Raw genomic sequence first — 19,339 nt, 5'->3', positions numbered from 1 at the left:
AATACTTTTCATGCACATATTAACTGTCCCTGCAGGGCATTTTGGAGCCATCCATACATAAGTGTTATAAAATATGCACACTGGTGGGGGTGTGGGGGGTGGAGGGGTGGCTGAATGTGTGATAGTGTGTGGCTTTATTGTATGTGCACATACCAAAGTGGGGGGCAACTGAAACAACTGAAACCCAACCCTACTCTCAAGCAGCTGACCAAGAGTTCTCAGGTTGCTCCAGCATGAAAAAAGGCCCCTCATCTTTCACACGCTTATTGGGGAATAACACATGGAGTACAGAGTATTTGTTTTCTGACAGACTTTAATGTAGACGTAATGAGTATTGATTTATTCCAGTACCGTTCTCTGAGCAGACATTGATCCATATGTTCCTCTTTCAGTCTGTCATCTATGCTACTTATCCTGTGCCCTTAAAACAAGAGTGCAGTGTTGATTCTAAAGAGGTGTTAGGCTGTTTAACCTTACCTCATTGATGCCTCCAACTACATATCTTTTTTGTACTGGCAATGTCCCTGACCCTGCATTTGGTCAGCAGAGTAGGAGGAGGAAGTTGTGGGAGTTTATGGGAGCTGATGAGTGGCCAGTGGAGGTCACTGATGGAGTCATATTACAGCATCCTTGATACAACATTACTGACAGAATGGCAATTCATTTATTCTCCTTCTCTCCCTGATTTCTCTCTCTCGCCTCGTTTCTGTCTCTTACAGCCCTGAGGTGGATTATAGTGAATGATACTATTATATCCCAGCATTAATGCAGGGATTGATGCTGTTATTTAGTGATATATCTTTTTGCGCGGTCCACTGCATTGAGATCAGGGGCTGATGGGGATTCAGAGGTTGGCTGACCAGAAAAGAGTAGTTACACAGTCCATTTCCCCTCTGTGCTAATTAGCATGTCAACTGTAAAGTCGCCTCCAATGAGCCACTTAGGGGTGGATAGGAGAGGAGAGGAGAAGAACAGGGGCAGAGCCAGTCAAGGAATCTTTTCTGTGCCATCAACCTGCTACTAAAACTTGACCTTTACACCAGTCAAAAAGGGAAGACTGCACTGCATTGCACACTACATGGGTTTGGCGGTGGGGGTTTGTCATGTTGCAGTCATACTCAGGCTTTAGTGGTCTGTGTGTGGGTGTGAAGCAAAAGTGTGTGTTGTGTGTGTATTGAGTGGAAACTGTCAGGGAGATTTCACTACTCTCAAGTGCTGACTGAAGGTCATTTCTTTGGGGAGCCCTCCATGAAAGGTTTCATATCCTCACAGAGCCCGAGATGCACACAATATTTCCTAATTCTCACCCCGTCATCCCACTTGAGCTGTTTTTGAATGAATAAAAAGAAGTTGGATTTTGAGGGAGAGGAGAGGTATAAAGGGACATAGCTCCTCCAACAACCACAGGGAACACCGCTCAGGGCTTCACCATATGGCAATAGAATGTAATTTGAGACACATTAAAAGTTCGAAGTGTGACTTTTTTTCCCTGAAGAAATAGGTTTTATTCAGGTTAAAGCTGAGGTATTTCAGGAATCTCATTTTTGTTAATAGTGCAGCTGCCAAGGCTTTATCTTGCATCAATAGCTAAGGCTTGTTTAAATCAACGATAGCTTTTTGTTATAATGATGGATGAAGAGAGTTTTTTTGGCCTTTAGACAGAGACTCAGGTGCCGTGGCTGTCATGCCAAAGGTGAAATAGAATCACTTCCCCCCCGTTCTCCTCCGGACGAGGAGCAGATGCAGACGGAGCGCCATCAAAATTCAAAGGGCGCCCACAGAAACACTACACCTCTATGAATACAGATTGGCTCTCTGCATTGGTTAATGTAAGGTCTTGTTTTCACTGCGTGTTCTCTCACACTCTAAGTTTATTATCTCCAAAATGAAGTCAGTTGTGGCACACGTTCATGGAATAAGGTCAATTTTCCAGGATTTGTGCTGCTGCTAACTTGTGACTAAAAAGAGAGGGAGGAGGAAAAAAAGGAGGAAGATGACTCTGTCCTTACTGCAGTATTCCCAAAGCCTTTTCTGCCATAACACATCATGAATTATGGTGTGAACTATGTGATGTACTGCAACATGTTTGGGTAAGAATGGGTAGGAAAAGAACTGCTCAGCACAGTATGAAAAGACGCAATAGGAGAACAAACAGGATATAGGACATGGAATAATGAAAGCTTCAGTTGTACACTGTGAGGCCATTTTATCACTTCATAGCAAAGGGTGTAATAACATTAACAAACCCCTCCCTCTACAGTGTCTTCCCTTAGCTCTGTCTTTAAAAGTATGGTGAATAATTTACTATATGCAGAGAAAAGCCCTTCGTAAGTGCAGGGGAACGGTCATTTTCCCCGTGGCGTGGCATACAGAGTGACTATTGATTATACGTCTTTCAATCTGAATATCCTGTTTTCTCGCTAGGCATCCGCCCGGTGCTCTGGTTTTCTCTTAAGCGGATGTGCATATTTTGCGTCTTCATCTTCCCTCTCTCCCTTCAGGGATGCATAATGCCACGCATTGCATAACAGGAGTGTTCCCATTCACAGTACTGCTGCTCCAGGAATAAACATATACTTAGATGTTCACAGTTTTACTCTTATGCATTTGTTAAAAATTTGTTCCACCCCTCTGCAAACCATCTCAATGCACAAGCAGTGAATAGACACAGTGTGTTTTTGCACAGCTACAAATTTAGGCTGCACTTCACCGCCTCAGATTAGTTTTGGGTTCCCGCCACCACGCCCGTCGGCAATTACAATCCCTCCCGTTCATTACGAGTGTTAGTAAGCCTTTATCACATTGTGGTGAAATGTTATAGGCTGTGTGCTTGTGCCGGTGTCTCTAATGGATTTTGGGTGCTCCAGCAATAGCAACAGGTCAGGCCTTGGTGAGCTGTGCAGTGCTCAGACCATGCCTGCAGCCATGCCACACGCCCACACTGTGCATTTTCCAAGTGAAATGAGATGATAAATCTAACACATCTCATCTAATACACATACATCTGCATGAACACACACACACAGAGGCACAATTACACACATGTAATTACTATCACTGTTGTCCCTGAACAGCTCACAGTGAACCCAGCAGCCTGTCTGTTTTTGCACAAGGTGAGGCAGACTGACCCTGTAGATAAAACCATAACAATACATGTTTCATCTCCAAGGAAAAATCCCAAGGCTGCTTTTCACCTCATTTCAGGCCAGCAATTGTTTAACACATGAAATACATTTGTAACGACATGTTTTGCTCTTCTGGCGGTCGCAAACATAGCCAACCAAGGTCGCCTCAGTTTATGCCGCAAAATCCCAGTGCCCATTAGGAAAAATAAATTACGCCGCAGATGTTGATGTTGCTAGTAGCTGGTATTGTTTTGTTTGTGGTTTTCTGAAAGGGGGAGCAAGTGGAGAGATTTGGGTGGGTAAAGCATATGGACAACTCTGCCGGGGAACTCTGTAGCAGATGCCCCCATACAAGACCATTTAGCTGTTGCCTTCCACAGAGACATTTAGTCTTGGGCTCATTTTGATACTTCAAGGGGTGAAAAGGAAATGTGCTGATAGCAACACTTTGGCTTTTTCTTTTACTTACAGCACACTGCTGCTGCCATATCATGCTTTAGGGATTTCCCATTTCCTTGAGCCCTCTGGTTGTCTGCTCCAGGTACTGTGCGGTGAACAGGTCGAATGTCCAACCTGTCTAATACACAGGTCTCTGGCCATGCTCTACCTCTGCTGAGCCAGCATGCTCATTAAGCCCTTCAACTAGTGAAACTCAACGGGATACTGTCCAACCGTCTGCCCGCCTCTGAGGATTTTCAGCATGGCTGCACTGGCAGACCAGAGTGAGATATTTATATGGGCCAAATGTTTGTGTGCCTCTACAGGCGATGCAGTTTATGTGAGGGAAAACAGCCACTCATAAAAAGTCACTGCTTTCACATAAATAGATATTTATTTTTCTTTGCGCGTCAACTTGTTATTGCACGCAAATGCCTCGTAAGATATCTTCATAAGCACCTTTGATGTCAACAGCAAGCAGCAATATCCACATTTAATTAGCGCCTTGTGCGAGGAACCTCTCCCTCTGTTATCGGCTCTGTTCGTGTATTTATATCTGATTGTTCTCATTAGAACATCACTGGGATTTTTATTGTCCTTTAAATGACTAGGCACACTGGGTTTCTAAACATTGGTTCTGGGCTGACTAGGAAGAGATAGTATTAGGGCAGGGCAGCTGCCATCCATGCAGCAGCCCCACATCCGCAGCATGAAGAAGTTAAGGAGCTTTTCTCTCCTGTGGCAGGGGTTGTCTGTATTTGGACCAGCGCTTTGGTCTTTGGCTCTGTTCTTTGTACTGTGCGCTTGGCTTGCAGGCAGGCCCCATTTCCCTGTGCATCTCTCTCTCCATCCACGCTCACGCTCTTTCTGAATGACTGTGGCAAGCAGAGCTGCCACGCTTTCGGGCTCCAGACATGGGATGACTTTCCCCGTCCTGGTGCTCTCCTACTTGTTCTCAATGCATAATTGAAGTGCCTTTGGGTTCTTGGGCTGATTGAAGAGTCTTGTTGGGATGGTAGAGATCTAACAGCAGAATTAGTCATGGACGTCTAATAGTGTTTCTTCTGCCATTGTCCTGACTATCTTTCTTTCTGGGTCTCGTCCTCTGAGGACAGAGGCTGTTGTCAGGTGTGAAAGAGTGTGGATGTTTCAGCACAGACAGCAGGGATAGCTCTGGACAGGAAGAGAAAGGCTTGTCTGTCTTTAATCCTTCTTGGCGCGATTGATTTAGAGTCGCTTTGCGGTGAATTGGCCTCTCAGCTCTTCTTGTAAGTGAGAGACCGGGAGGGAGTCAGGGAGACATGACAGACCCTGCATCATTGACAGGTGCATCGCTGAAGACCCCTAAATGGGGTAATTTAGGCCCCTACTTCAAAGTGCCCAGCCAAGGCACCCAACCAGAACCAGCGCATTGCACCATTCTAGATGCTTGACTAAGCATGTGAAGGGTGGTGGGAACTCAACCACCATGAGACATACCAGCACAGAACTGAAAAGACAAATCTTTTTGAATAATGTGTGCACCTGGACAGATGCTAAAAGTCAGTTAAAATGTGTAGACATTATGTACTTGACCCCATAAAAGCTCAGATGCCCACAAATGAAAGTGTACATGTTCATAGAAAGCTGCATGTTGTGCTATCAGTCTGTGGTGTGTGAGGCAGTGTGATTTTCTTGGTAAACTTTTGCATTGTATGAGTCTGCCAGGACTCCACTGGGTGAATGAAACTTTAACCAGGCAGAAATAGCTTTTTAATCTTACGCTCCGCATCTGTCTCGGCCCTTTGAATTCATGCGGTGTTTATTCTGAGCCTGAAAGCACTGTTTCCCTCAGCCACCATCACAGACCCTGTGAATTATTTACTTGTTATACAACTCACATCAGCTGTATGCTTTCCACTGGGGAATGACTAGGATGCCCCTAGGAAGCCTGAAAAGACAGGGGTGGGGAGTTTTACTGGAAAGCTGTATACTGCCTACAGCTTAGCTTGTCTACCATCATCAGGATAAATATTGTGTAAGAAATGTAGTGAAACACATGAGTCTCATAATGGAAGGAATAGGGATTCATTTCCTACTGTAACTACCCAAGCTTCACTGTGAAATGCCAATGTTAACAAGTCTGTTTTTAATCATAAATAAGCAGCTTCGCTCGCCCCAAGAGTTGGATCCATCTGGATATGCATATTTTAATATGCAAGAAAAACAAGATTTCAGTGATACTCAAAAGGAATATTCCACTTAAAACCCATGTTTTAATAAGTTGTAGGCTTGACAAATGTTTCTGAAAAATGTGTAACTTGTGTCTAAGTGAAGAAGTGAAGTAGTGAAGTGAAGAAGAAGTATCACAAGAAAACCTTGCAAACCACAACTGCAACATAATCCCCGTCTTTGTACTATGTTACAAATGCTTTGTTTTTGACTGGACCGAAACAGCAGAGCCAGCCCTCCGAACGCAAATGTCCCTGACTGACTGACTGACTGACTGACTGATAGAGTTGAGTGGTTAAGTTAACAATTAGCCATTGGTCAGCCAAATACCGTGTGACTGAATCTTGAAGTTACACCACTGGTCAGCCGAAAGAGTGTTGGAGTTCCCCATTGGCCGTTGCTCTTTCTAAATGAATTGGCTCAAACAATTTCTACAAGGGGGTGGGGTAGGTGGGTGGTGAGAGTCATGGTAGAGTCGTGAGCGAGAGGCACACCTCTCTGTATATCTGCCCTGTTTAGTGAGTGGCAGAGAGGCAGAACAGTAGTTTGCTACCAAGATAGAGACTGTGCACTGTGTGAGAGTCAAAAGAGATATATTCTGTTGCTTCTGACTTTCTCCCTGAGCAATCATTTTGCATGTAAGCACAGCTGTTGTCTTTAACTTACATGTAAGGGGATCTAGTCAGATGATGTTGCGGTTATAAAATCAGGATTTTAGCAACAGAGCAGCAGCTTGGAAATGGCTTGGAAGTGACTGCTGGCTAACGTGTAGTCTTAATGGGCTGCGTTTGATACTTCCATAGTCTGACAACAGAAACAGAAAAAGGTGTAAACAAGAAAAGTTTCATTGAGAATTCAGCTGTATTAAAATACCGTATATGTGAGCACAGAGAGTTGGAGAGAAGCAAAGGATAAAAGGCTGAAATACGAATCGATGACGTAGTCTTGTTTCATTACAGAAATGTTTGAGCTGGAATCCACCAGTGTAGGCGTGTTATGAGAAAGGATAAGTTGAGTCAAATATAAATCAAGCTAATGCTAATGTGAAATATAATAATATACAGTTTTTCTGTGTCACCAGGGGTTTTGTTTTGTTTGCTCAAGTGTGGTCACCATGGAGGACAGATACAGTGAAAGTGTTCATTTATCAGGAAGAAATCTTTGAAAAATATATATCCTTCTCTGACAGGCGCACTCAAACAGTCTCTCTAGAGAGTCTGCTCTTAAAATGACTCCTTTCTCTTTCACAGCATGACTCAAAAGAGACCTTTTCCACTTGCTGGGAAGAAAATACAAATAGCCTATCTTTACTTTAAGGCTTTTTTTCCACTCCTATTTGATGTTTACAGTTGCTTTATTGTGTCTGTTGTTCTGTGATTCTGTTTCCCTCTCGCAGTTGGCAGGCCATTTAGTACTTATATGGTAACATGAATCACAGGCCTGTGGGATCACATGGTGAAAAACTGAAAAATCTTCTTTTATCTGAGGTGAATATCCTCTGTCTTCATTTCAGTGCAAAATCAATGCCAGCTAAAGCAGAAGATGCTGTGTGCCACAAGAAAAAAATGTTTTTCTCCCAATAAAAAGAAAGATGGAGTTGCAGAAAAGGGCAGAGGGGATCGTAAAGTGATGAAGTGACTTCATCCTCAAGCAGCACAGTCAGGATGGCATTTTCCCCAGTTTTCTGGTTTTATTGTGCTGTAATGGTAGAGGTGCTTTAATTACTGAAACGAAAGGTTAGTTTTCAGGATGGCCCAGCTAATGTCTGTAGAAGATTATTATTTTATTATTATTTCTGTGTTAAAATAAGTCTTTTTCGTTGACCAATTATTTACTCTCAGCTCTAAAGCTTTAGTAAACTGAAGTGAGAGGCTTCAACACACTCACACGCACACACACACACACTCACACACTCACAGTCAAACTTCACAAACTCCTTTACAGGAGCATTGAGCCCTTGTGATGAGAGCAGCCACAGATCACAGCAGTAATTTGACAAAGGCTGTCATTCTTTACGACGGGACATGACCTCTCTGAGCACTCAGGGTGTAAAAAGGTCAATGTTCTCCAACGTCCACACACACGCACACACACACCAGACTCCCATCCCCACTCTCAGACCCCTTTCGTCTTGGGGCGATTGAAGTGGCGTCCCGTGTCAGTAAGCGCCGTGTCACCGAGCCAGTTGCTGCAGCAACTGATAATTCTCTGAGCCAGCTAACCCACTCCGATGAAGGGTCAGCCTCTATTTTCTCCTTCTTCTCACTCTCTAAGCTCAATCGCTCCATCTCTCACACACATCTCACGTGTGCGACCAATCTTTCTGGCTTTAAGGCTTTCCATCCCTCTTTCACACACCTTACGGTTGACCTCCCTCACCTCTCCGTCCTGTTTGGAAAAAAAAGGAGCCTCGCTGTTGCTTCACACAGTGTTATTGCGATTATTTTCACCCTGAGCTTGTTAAACAGTAGGGCCCCATTCATCCAGCTAGATAGAGTCACATCTCATGTCTTCCAATTTCCTCTACCAGAAATCGAGTGCGGCTGTCCTCTGCTCTCCTCTCTTTTGGGCTCCTTTTGTCACTTTTTTTCACAAATGACATTTAGACACTGGGTTCCATTCTGCCTTTCCATGGAGGTGCTCTCAAAATATTGCCTAACACATATGAAAAGGTCAGGTATTCTCTCAGCCTGCTCTCACTCTTCATTGATTTCTAAAAAAAAAAAAAAAAAAAAAAAAAAAAAAAAAAAAAACGGCTCTGTATCAAGCACAATTACACACACTCAGCATCCCTCCCTCCTCTCAGAAGTGCTGTTAACTTTCTGAACTCCATTCAGTGCTGAGAGCACCCAGCTTTGTATCCCAGACTCCAAAGAATTTTTCATTACTGACAGATATGTTCCTATCGGCCTCAAATATGAAAGCAACCTTCAATGTGATAAATGGGAAGGAAGCATCTGTGCATTGCATGTATGCATGAGAGTTAGACAAAACAAAACATCAGCAAAACAAAACAGCCAGGTTGTTTTTTCCCAGTAACGAGAATCAGAAATACATATTTAAAAATCAGGACAAGCTTGTTAACACTGAAACAGTAGTGGGCCTGGCAAGCTGTCACATGTCACCCTGAGTTGCTTAATGATGCGTCCGTGCCCTGCAGAGTTGCATATATGTGGATCGAGAGGACAGCGAAAGTAGAGTAATAACCCAGAGCATCCATGCTGGTTGTTTCTATCAGCACAGATAATTAGTATAGAATCACACTGGGTCGAGTCACATAGATAGGGACCCCACCAGCAAATCATCTTATGTAAATCTTATGTAAACAGTGGAAAGGTTAGCAATACTCTGGGACATTCGTATTGACTTGCAGATTGTATATACATGTGTGAAGTGTGAGCACTGGTCTTAGATCAGGAACGCCATTGCATCAGTCAATGTATCGACTTACATCACATCATTCAGACCACAAGTGAGTTAAAAGATGACTGCATAAACTATTATTCTTGCTATTCCACATTGCGAGAAAATATGGTAATAAGCCAATTTATTCCTCCAATCCAAACTTAAATCATTACCCTAAAGCGTCTACCACTGTGATTGATGTAGTAACAATGACTGCCTTAATAGTAAGCCTTCGCCATGACTGTTTATAAGGTCTTCATTGTTTGAAGATTCCTTGATCCTTCCCTGCAGATGGTATATCAAAACATGACCTTCTCAAAATGAAAAGAAGATAAGGAGCTCAGTGGAGAGACCTGGAGTCAACCTCAGTCACACACACCAAGGTCAGATAACCAATGAGATCAGAGCTTATAGTGGAGGCATTTCCTGTGGCACCGACAGAGGTCTGATGACAGCATGTTGTAGTAGTAGTAGAGGTGGTAGTAGAAGCAGGGCAGAGATTAGACCATACTCCTCGTAGGATCAGATCAGACAGATTGAGGGGGGGCTGGGTGGTTTCCCTGTCAGTAAACAGAGCGACACACTCGGATGAGCTCCCGTTTAGCACAATTAAGTGAAGGCATTGTAGCGCTCCCCACCTGGACTCTCAGTGTTTCCCCCTCGCTAGCGGTAAATCCACTCCATCCATCTGGCCTCTTAAACTCGCGATTCCTCCCATGCTTCCACGAACCCCTCCTCACGCTCTATATAATCTGGCCTCCTGAAAAGTGTCAGCTGTGATTCTGTATATTAGCCACCATGCATAGGAACATGACCTTTACCAGCATTTTCAATTGACGATTTCATTCTCCCGTTTTTAATCAGGAAAGCATAAAGGGCCAACGGGTGCCTTCCAGCAAATACAGTTGCCTCTGAATTATTTAGACGATGGGTGATTGAAAGTCTTCTGTGTACCACTGCACCTCTCTCTCTCTCTCTCTCTCTCTCTCTCTCTCCAGTGCGCCTTCACTTCGTCCATATGTCACTAAACAAGTGTCCCTCTCTCAGAGGTTCAGCAGCACTAAGACTTTGTTAGACTTCATTCCACTGCTGGAGTTTGATCACTCTTATGCAGGACTTTCATCTATCCTGAGTCATTTATGTACAGTCCTCTCTGTGGCCTCACCTTTAATTGCCTCCTGTCTCTTCTTAGGCCTCAGGCGAGCATGTGTATCATTTATCCTATCATTTGCGTGTTGCTGTGTACATACTGAAGCACCCTCATCAGTGGAGGTCAGCCTGTACAAAGGTCACAGGTTAATGAGAGCGAGACTGCACTGCTCTGACACTCGAGAGGGGGGTGTGTGAACTGAATTTATGTATCCACAGATCCTATAGGACTCGTTAGACCTGAGGCATCTCTCACCACCTCATGAGGCTTGCATTTGAAACCCCAAAGTTGCTATTACACATCATCACCTACCATCACCGAGAGCCTCTTTTTGAGTTCAGTGGACTTGTAATGTACTTTAAGTCACTTTGTTTACCTGTGGTGAGACATAGCTCATCATCAGACTCGTGCCATTAGTCAAACTGAAGCTACACTTGTTCGTTATAGAAGTGCCGAAAGTGCAGCATATTATCACTTTGTCAGTTAAACTTCATCATCTCAAGGAAAGCAGCTCTGTGTGTGGTGGATTAATCATTTTATTCTGAAGGTGCAAAAGGAAATGGTTGAGATTTATCCATAAAATGATGACTGTGTGCGTGTGTGTGTGTGTGTGTGTGAGAGAGAGTGTGTGTGTGTGTACTGTATATGAATGTATGCCCCAGTGTGTGTTTGTTTGCAGGGTTGTGTACCTAGTTCTGACAGGCATTAAAGTGTCCAGGAGCAGTGGTGCGAAGATGAGAGGCGAAGAAGGGAGCAGTGTGAATAGATGGGAAGAAGGGGGTGGGGGTGGGAGGGGGGTATGTAATGATTTACCATGTTGTCTTTCCATATTTTACCTCATTTGGGATTTTTTTTTTTCATGGCAAGATTGCTGTGGGTATTTCATTCTATTAGGTGCAGTCAGAAATGTCCACTTAGCTGCTGCATGGCTCTTATCTCTCATAGATGGAGCGACCCATCAGCAGGCGGGACTCTCCACTCTGCCAATCTAAGCTGTAAACGTTAATGCATTAAAGGGCTCTGCACCGCAGACCTCAAACACATCAGCGGGGGCCTGGCAGGGTGACAGGGAGGAATTAGGGAATTGCTCCCTCTAGGTGAAGTTCAAGTCTACTGCGGGTGGCTTTGGAAAGTTTTCATTTTAGGGGGTGGCAGTAATTACATCTCAGTTTGTTCTGGATTTAACGTAATCAGCTCAAACGTGCAAAACCAGCACGGCCCAAGTCCAATTTTTGCTCTAATCTCTTGCAAAGCTGTTATTGGCTTATCATAGTTGTAATTGGTGTAAATGCTCTTGTTTTTTGAGCAGTGTTTGGTGATGGATGACTGTGTGGGTAATTCCCCAGCCAGCCAGAAGGAAATTGAGCCTGTTGCACCGGGGTTTTTGGGGCTGGGATTTGTGTTATTTTAAAGCTAACCTCACTGTTCAGGAGGTCTGTCATTATGAGCAAAATCTTCCAGGGGAGAGTTGAAAATGATCTCGGTTGTTAATCATTTCTGTAACTAACCTTGAAAAATGGCGACTTATCTGCTGTTTGTTTTCTCACCTTGTCGTCTGTCTGATCTTTTTTCTTGCAGTTATGTGGCTGTGGGCTGCTCGGCGTGGGCATCTGGCTCTCCGTGTCTCAGGGCAGCTTCGCCACCTTCTCGCCCTCATTCCCCTCACTGTCGGCTGCCAACATGGTCATTGCCATTGGTGCCATCGTCATGGTAACGGGCTTCCTCGGTTGCCTGGGTGCCATCAAGGAGAACAAGTGCCTGCTTCTGAGCGTGAGTTAAATCTACATACCTACGCAATGCGCCCTTATAAATAAGACAAACAGAGACAAGACACCATGCAACTCTCTCCTTTGCATATTTGTTTTCTCACACCACTCATGCAAATATTGACAGAAATCTCTAGTGGAGACAGCCTCTCACATATGTGTCTATACACCTACACATGCTGCTCACAGGCCAGTGACAAATAAACAGCATATGCATTTGTATCTGCCGTCCAGCAGGAAACTCGGCAGACGACTAGACGGCTAGACGACTGACAGAAGGAGTTCAGTCTGCATTGTATCAAACCTCAGGGTCTCACAGAGGAAAATGAACGCTGAGCAGTGTGATTCTCCCTCTCTGCAAATTAACATGTCATTTCCATGGCTAAGGTCACGGCCCAGTGAAAGAGTTGTCAGTCAGGAGGCCTTTTGTGTCACCACATGGTTGAATTACTGTATGTACATAGCACACTGAAGGCACTTGATAATTTTCTGCTCAATAATTGAGATTGTTCTATTATTCATTAGTCCGTCTTGACGTCGCACTGTTTGCCCAAAGTTGTGCAAGTGTTTTATCTTAAGCACAAGTTAATTATAAAAGTTCACCCAGTGGAATGAGGTTTGTGCAAAACGAAAAAAAAAAAAAAAAAAAACTTTCATGTATAGAAACTTTAAATGAGACGTGGAGTTGGGGCTCTGGGTACTTAACATCACAAACAGCTCAATCCCTTGAAGCTCTTGCATCAGTCAAAAGCCCCACCAAATCCTCAGTATTCGACATGGCTTCCTTCACCTGCCTGACAACTGTGAAGCAGAGAGAGGAAGAGAGCCGAGTGCAGGGACGGAGGGATGGCTGGGAAAGACGATTGGAATGAAAAAACAGAGACTTAGTGGAAAATCTAGAAGCTCTGATGTTTTTATTAAGTCTCTTGCCGCATCTTTGTGTGGCAGTGTCATATTTGGCCAGGATAATTCTGTTTAGGGCAGAGGTGTATGTTAGTCATTTTTCCTTACTCTGTCTGTCCAAGCACACTCAAGGGAGGGGATGCAGGACCCAGAAACATCAGAGTGGCTTCAGATCTTCTGGAGCAAACAGATCTGAACGTTTACCTTGACATACTATCTCTGAAGTCACTCAGACAACCCTCTCTGGATTAGTAGTATTCCAAGCATAGATATCCCCAGCTCTACATTTTCGTTCTCTCCCTTTGCTGCCAAAACTTGTTTACTGAGACAAATTTTAAAAAATTGAAAAATGGGAGAAAAAACACTTAAACCTCCAGTTGAAACAGCAGCTCTTCAAAACCTTGAAAGTGTGAATTGCCAGCAAATGAGAACATACGCCCACAAAGTTACACGTGCATGTGATTAAACACACACATATTCTCACACATCTCCATTGCACCAGAAACTGTTCCTTTAACTTACAGCACCAGGATAATGTGACACACCAACTGTGAAGGCACAACAGAAAACCAGATACTCAACCAACAACAAACTGTTGTGACTATTTCATGGGGGTTTTTTCTAAAATCTAGGTTCGCGTGCCTCCTGCCGTGCTTTGCAGAAGAGCTTGGTAAATATCGAGCTGAAGGGGAGTCAAGTACCGAGAGGAGAAGAGATGATGAGATGCAAGGCTGTGTAGGAAATTAATCTTAGGAGGCATTAAACCTTCCTCTCCTCTTCTCACACATTCACAAACCCTCCAGCACTTAGAGTCTCCTTTTTTTTTACTCTCTCTGTTACTCCCACCTCCTATTTCATCTCTCTCCCTCTGTCTCTCCTTACCCCATTTGAGGGGATTTTAATGTGTTTGTTGCTGTATGTTATTATTGAGGAATCTGGGTTGCTGTGTATTCTGCTACCAAACTGAAATCATTAGCTGTAACTTTAAAGGAGTAGCTTGACATTTTCAGAAATACACTACATTTGTTTTCTTGCTGAGAGTTAGGTGAGGAGATCGATATCTACTTGCACACTCTCATGTCTGGACAGTAAATCTGAAGCTACAGCCAGTGGCTGGTTAGCTTAGCTTAGCATAAAGATGAGAAACAAGGGGAAACAGCTGGTCTGGCTCTCTCCGAAGGTGACAAAACTCACCTAATAGCACCTCCACAGCTCACTAATTAACTTAATATTCACAAGCATTTAGAGATGCTCTCATCTAACTCTCAAATAAGTGTAATTCCCAAAATTCTGAATTATTCCTTTAACCTAAATTGACAGGTAGAAATAGAAAATAGAAATCACACACACAATGTATTTATAGTAAAAGTCCACAGGTATATCACTATTGTTCCTCACATCCTGTAGCACTGAGTGACACAAAGGACTGCAGCAGAGGCCTAGTCCCTCAGTTTTATGTTCAGTATGTTTTCATTGGAATGACATGGTGGATTTACTTTAGTGCTGGAGTAACCGTTACAACAAGACTCTCCCTGCCTCTCTCTGACAGTTCTTCATCGTCCTGCTGATAATACTTCTGGCAGAGCTGATACTACTCACCTTGTTCTTTGTGTACTCAGATAAGGTAAGTTCATTTTCTTTTTCCTGTTATGTCTGGATGTTAAAGCTTAGGTCTCCTGTTGTTCCAGTTAACTTGCTCTTTGCAGTCTAACACTTCACCACAGCTTATCCAGAGTCTGTGAGGCATTCACTGCAGGTTGAAAGGTTGCAACACACACACACACACACACACACACAAAAAGACCTTGCACAACTGCACAAAACAATAAAAGGTGTTAGAGTGATAAACATATCCGTGTTTCAGTTGCTTCTGGGTGTCAGCATTTGCTCTTTTTTTATATTTGGCAGTTTCTCAGGCAGTAGGTAGAATGTCTTCATTCTGCCATTAACCCAGGAGTCAAAGGTTAGGCCCAAAAAACAGACTAATCCCCACCAGTTGGCTCCCTGTAATTGGTCCCAAGCACATTTCCCATGACCCCTGAGTGGGCACGAGTCAGGTGTACGTCTGTGTGGAGACAGCAGATGATGATATGTGAAGATCTGGGGATTATTGACAAGCAAATTCCTCTCTACGCCCTATTAAGTCCCTCCACAAATGTTTCATCCGGAAGACAAATGTCCTCTGCAGGTCAAGCAATGAGGTTTTCAAGGATACAGTCCTGATAGATAAGTCTATTTATACATTCAGACTCTCTATGTCACCCGGCCCTCGGGATGTCGGCTAATTCTCCCTCTTTGTTCTGAGGTTATTGCTCAAACTTAGTCTCTCAGCCAGATAAAGGAATTCATTTAGCAGCCTATCCATTCTCTGATTTGGATCAGGTCTTGCAGGCACACCCGGTCGGGAGTAAATATGTCTGTTGCCTTATCTCAAAAATATTAACGGCTTAACTTAAAAAAAAAAAAAAAATCCAAATGCTGATCCCTCCAGTGAAATTTAAATAGAGAGCCTCTTGACATCACAGTGGGGCCTTCCTGTCACCTATGAAGTCGGGAAAAGATCGCCAAGTGGAGCTGAGGATTTCTTAAATGAGAAATCAAATGAGTCTGCATTAATGAAGGAGAGGACGTTAGCTTGGGAGGACTGTCTCATTCATACCGGTTCCTGCGAATAGCAACTGTTTTTTGCGTTTGTCTCATCTTGCTAAATCACACTGTGTTTATCCTAGCTTCAAGTTAATGAGATATGAAGCCGCGATAATGCTGGTTGCTACCAAATATATTTCTCTTTATTGGCCTTCAAATGTCATTGAAAGAAAGGCCATTAGAGCTAATTATATGTTATTGGAGATGGCATTTTCAGACTGCTTCCAAATAAGACGTCCAGCAAAATTAAGGAAGCTGTGCAGTGCTATTACTCAGATGGCATTATATGTTACAGAACATCAGGATTAGATGAAGGATAATCGGTGTCCATCACACAAGGCCTTCAGATATCGCTTTCTGTATTTTATTTTTCTTCTCTCTCCTCTTTGGCTTGCTTCTCGCCAGTGAGATCTGATATGCCGTGTAAGGCTCTCCTCATCCTCTGCTACAGGCTGTGATCAGAGGAATTGCTAATTCACTTCGCTTATTTGATCTCATAATCACAAGGCATTTATTAACAAGTCTGGAAGACGTACAGCAGTTGGCAGCCTTTAAACGTGTATCAACGGAGGCCCGCAAAACAGATATTTTAGTCTTTCAAATAGTTCATCTTTAAGTCATGACTTGAGTCAGCCTTAAGTTAAGCCCCTGTGATCCTTCCAGGTGTCAAGCTGTCGGCGAGGTGTGGGGAAGGAGCTAATATACAGTACCTGGTTTCGTTCAGGAACAATTTTTTTTCATCTTGCCTCTCCCCTAATTTCTGCATTTCCAACAGTTTAATTCTTCTTAAGTGGTGCAGCTCTTTCTTATGCCTCCACACTGGCGACAGGGAGAGCGGAGGCATGCGGTGACCTCAAAAAAAACATGAATTTGGCCTTGTGAACACAAATTCTCAAGATTCAAGGATGAACTGATTAGACTTTGCGAGTTTGTAGACTTAGTGGCCAAAGGTCAAGGTCACGGTGACCTCACAAAACGTGGTTTTGGCCTTTTCAACGTAATATCTCCGTAACACCTTGAGGGAATCTCTTCAAATTTGGTACAAATGTTCACTTTCACACAAATGGTGAATATTTTATATGACTCTGGATAAACAGGGACATAATCTAACTCTAAGATGTGGTGTGTTTGTTTGGCTGCTAATCTGGCGAGGTCTCTGTTGCAAAAGAGATTTTTTGATCTCAATGGGACTTCATGGTTAAATAAAGGAAATAATAATACAGCTGTGAGGAAGTAATTCTAGTTCTTAATGGAGAATTTCCCTCTCGTCACCTTCGTCGCAGCAGTGTTGCCACCAGGTGTGGCTTATGTGTAGGTACCCCCTCCTTGCCTCCACAGCCCCGTGCTGTTAAGCTCCCTGATTAAATGCCATGTAGAGGCTGTAGTATAATAAAGGCTGGCCCTGCAGTTAGCAACCAGCTGACTACAGCAGATGGCTGGGCCACAAACCAGATTACAGCCATCCGTCTTTAACGCTGTGACCTCATTGTGCCTCCGTCGACCCAGCAGCACGCCGAGCCGAACACCACTGAAGGTTTATTAGCTCAGAATGAGGAAGCAGAACCTGGCAAGCAGAGCATTGTGCGTGTAGGGAGAAGGAGAAAAAAGAAAATGCAGGAAGGGGGTGGGGGTAGGGGGGCAGGTGGACACAGGTGAGAGAAAAGAAGAGGTGAGATATCAAAGCCAGTGAAAAAAATAATGAATGTGTTAGGGAGGGAAGGTGTTAGAGTAGAGAGGGAGAAGTATATAAGAATAGTCTGAAGAGTGGATCAAAAGAAGACAAATGTGACAAAAGTGATGAGAGGTGTCACTGGAAAGGTTTAGAAGAGTCAGGAGAAAGGCAATGATGACGGTTAGTCACAAAACAGACTGGTTTGGGGAGCAAGTAAGGTTATGTCACATCCCTGCTGTGCTGCGTTTGTTTACAAGCAGAACCATGTTCAATCCCTGGTCATGCTTTGTTTTTCCAGACCAATTACAGTATAGCAGTGGGGGGTCTTTCCTCGCTCTGTCGAGTGCCCTGGCCTCGGGCTACCCAGCACAGGCTTTCACAGCAACTGAGGGAATTAAGTATCCTGTTTAATGATGTGCTGTTGGAGACCTCTGGCTCTGATGCTGTTTCTCTCCACATCATTTATTACACTTTCAGGGCAGTTAGCGAACTCACTTGTCCAGAGCTGTGCAGTGAGAGCTACAGCAAAAATACTGTTAGCCTCTGTTCTTAGGGTCATGAGAGTCAAAGGAGTTGATGATTAAAGTCCTGAGTATATATATATGAGCCAGCAATGATTGTGTAAGTCAGGACAAGGCTACCTAAAGAGGCACAGTAGAGTGAATGTAATAAATTAGATGTGAAAAAGGAAGATTCAGCGTGTTGACCTGAGTTTATCCTTGAGGAGAGGTTGCTGACTGTCACTGCGATGTTTTGTTACTCTCTCAGTTGACTGGAGATAAGCTAAAAGTACCTCTGTAATCTGACAACCCAGAAAAATTACTGCTTTATTTCAGTCAAAGAAACTGTAAAATAAGTGACAATTTGTTCTGGCTGTTTAAGACTTCACAGGATGAGACATATTTCAAGACTGAAGATGAGTGGGGGGAGTGAGGGGGGGTAGAACAGGAAATAGATATTTGAGGACTAGTCCTGCAAAGTGGAAATATAGTCTGAGAAGAGTCCCCTGTTTTACAGTAAGGGGCATTTTTCTTTCCAGTTTTACCCATGGTGTGATTTTGGATTAATGGAAAACCCCAAGATATAGAAACATAAATGATATGCACCTTGATTCATTTGCTGATAGCATTAATGGGAACTGTACTGTCAGAGTCAGAATCCATCAGAGTCAGAATACTTTACTGGTTATTAGGTTATGTTACAGTTGCTCCCTCAATAATGGAAATGTGACAGCAAAGAATAGAAAATAACATAAGGTTATAGAGGCAAAGATAAAAAAAGATATAGATAAAATATAAATATAAACATAAAATGTAAAAATATGTTATACAGATATAAAATATAAATATAACAGTGTCTTCTGCATAACTTAATATAACCATCATCAAAATTTAATTCACTCACGATCAAAGTAACTTGACCTAAATTTAACGCTGTTGTCCCGTCAGAGATGTAGCGGTGGCACAGATAAACCATTGGTTTTCATACAAAAACCTGAGCTGCTTTCTGTGTGAGTTCCCATGAACCATCATGGGTACATACTGGTTTTCCAGTTTTCTAATGCTGCATTCCTTCCACCACCACCACCACAGAAACACTGTGGGTGCTGGAGCGAAGCCTTTGGCACAGTCTCAAACCTGGGCTTTTGTCTTACATGGAACATTCTAACATATGTGGCCAAAGAAATAAATATCTATTGCAAAATTCTTGTTAATACAGGTTTAGTTGAAAGGTTTTTCTGTGAGAAGTTAGTGGTCTTTTAACAAAGCCTTGGTGGTGCTTCAGGTATGAAGCAGGCCACAGTCAGTGACTACTAAAAACTCACATTTTTATCTGGTTATATTTTTAGACACTGTATTTATCATTTGTCTTATTTCACAGATGGGCTGTTTTTGAGTGATAATATGTTTACTGCACCACCTGCATAATCTTTTATGTTTTTGTTTTTTTTTTTGTTATAAAATTATACTGCAGAGACTGTAATTCATTTGGAATTAAACACTGTAACATCGTTTGAAGATTG

General features: G+C 43.1%; 1 protein-coding gene across 4 annotated transcripts in view; it reads left to right on the top strand.

The window, feature by feature from the left end:
- Positions 1–19,339, top strand: part of tspan9a (tetraspanin 9a) — a 156,443-nt gene that overhangs the window by 123,116 nt on the left and 13,988 nt on the right. For all 4 annotated transcript variants that reach the window (XM_071505056.1, XM_071505047.1, XM_071505039.1 and 1 more), the window contains 2 exons: positions 11,908–12,099; positions 14,548–14,622. In XM_071505056.1, coding sequence (XP_071361157.1) covers positions 11,908–12,099; positions 14,548–14,622 — 267 coding nt within the window. The remainder of the gene's footprint in view (positions 1–11,907; positions 12,100–14,547; positions 14,623–19,339) is intronic.

This window comes from Trachinotus anak, unplaced genomic scaffold (assembly GCF_046630095.1).
Source record: "Trachinotus anak isolate AG129_WGS33_773 ecotype Australia unplaced genomic scaffold, CSIRO_AGI_Tana_v1 ptg000002l, whole genome shotgun sequence".
NCBI lineage: Eukaryota > Metazoa > Chordata > Actinopteri > Carangiformes > Carangidae > Trachinotus > Trachinotus anak.
This window is presented reverse-complemented; position numbering and strand designations above follow the sequence as displayed.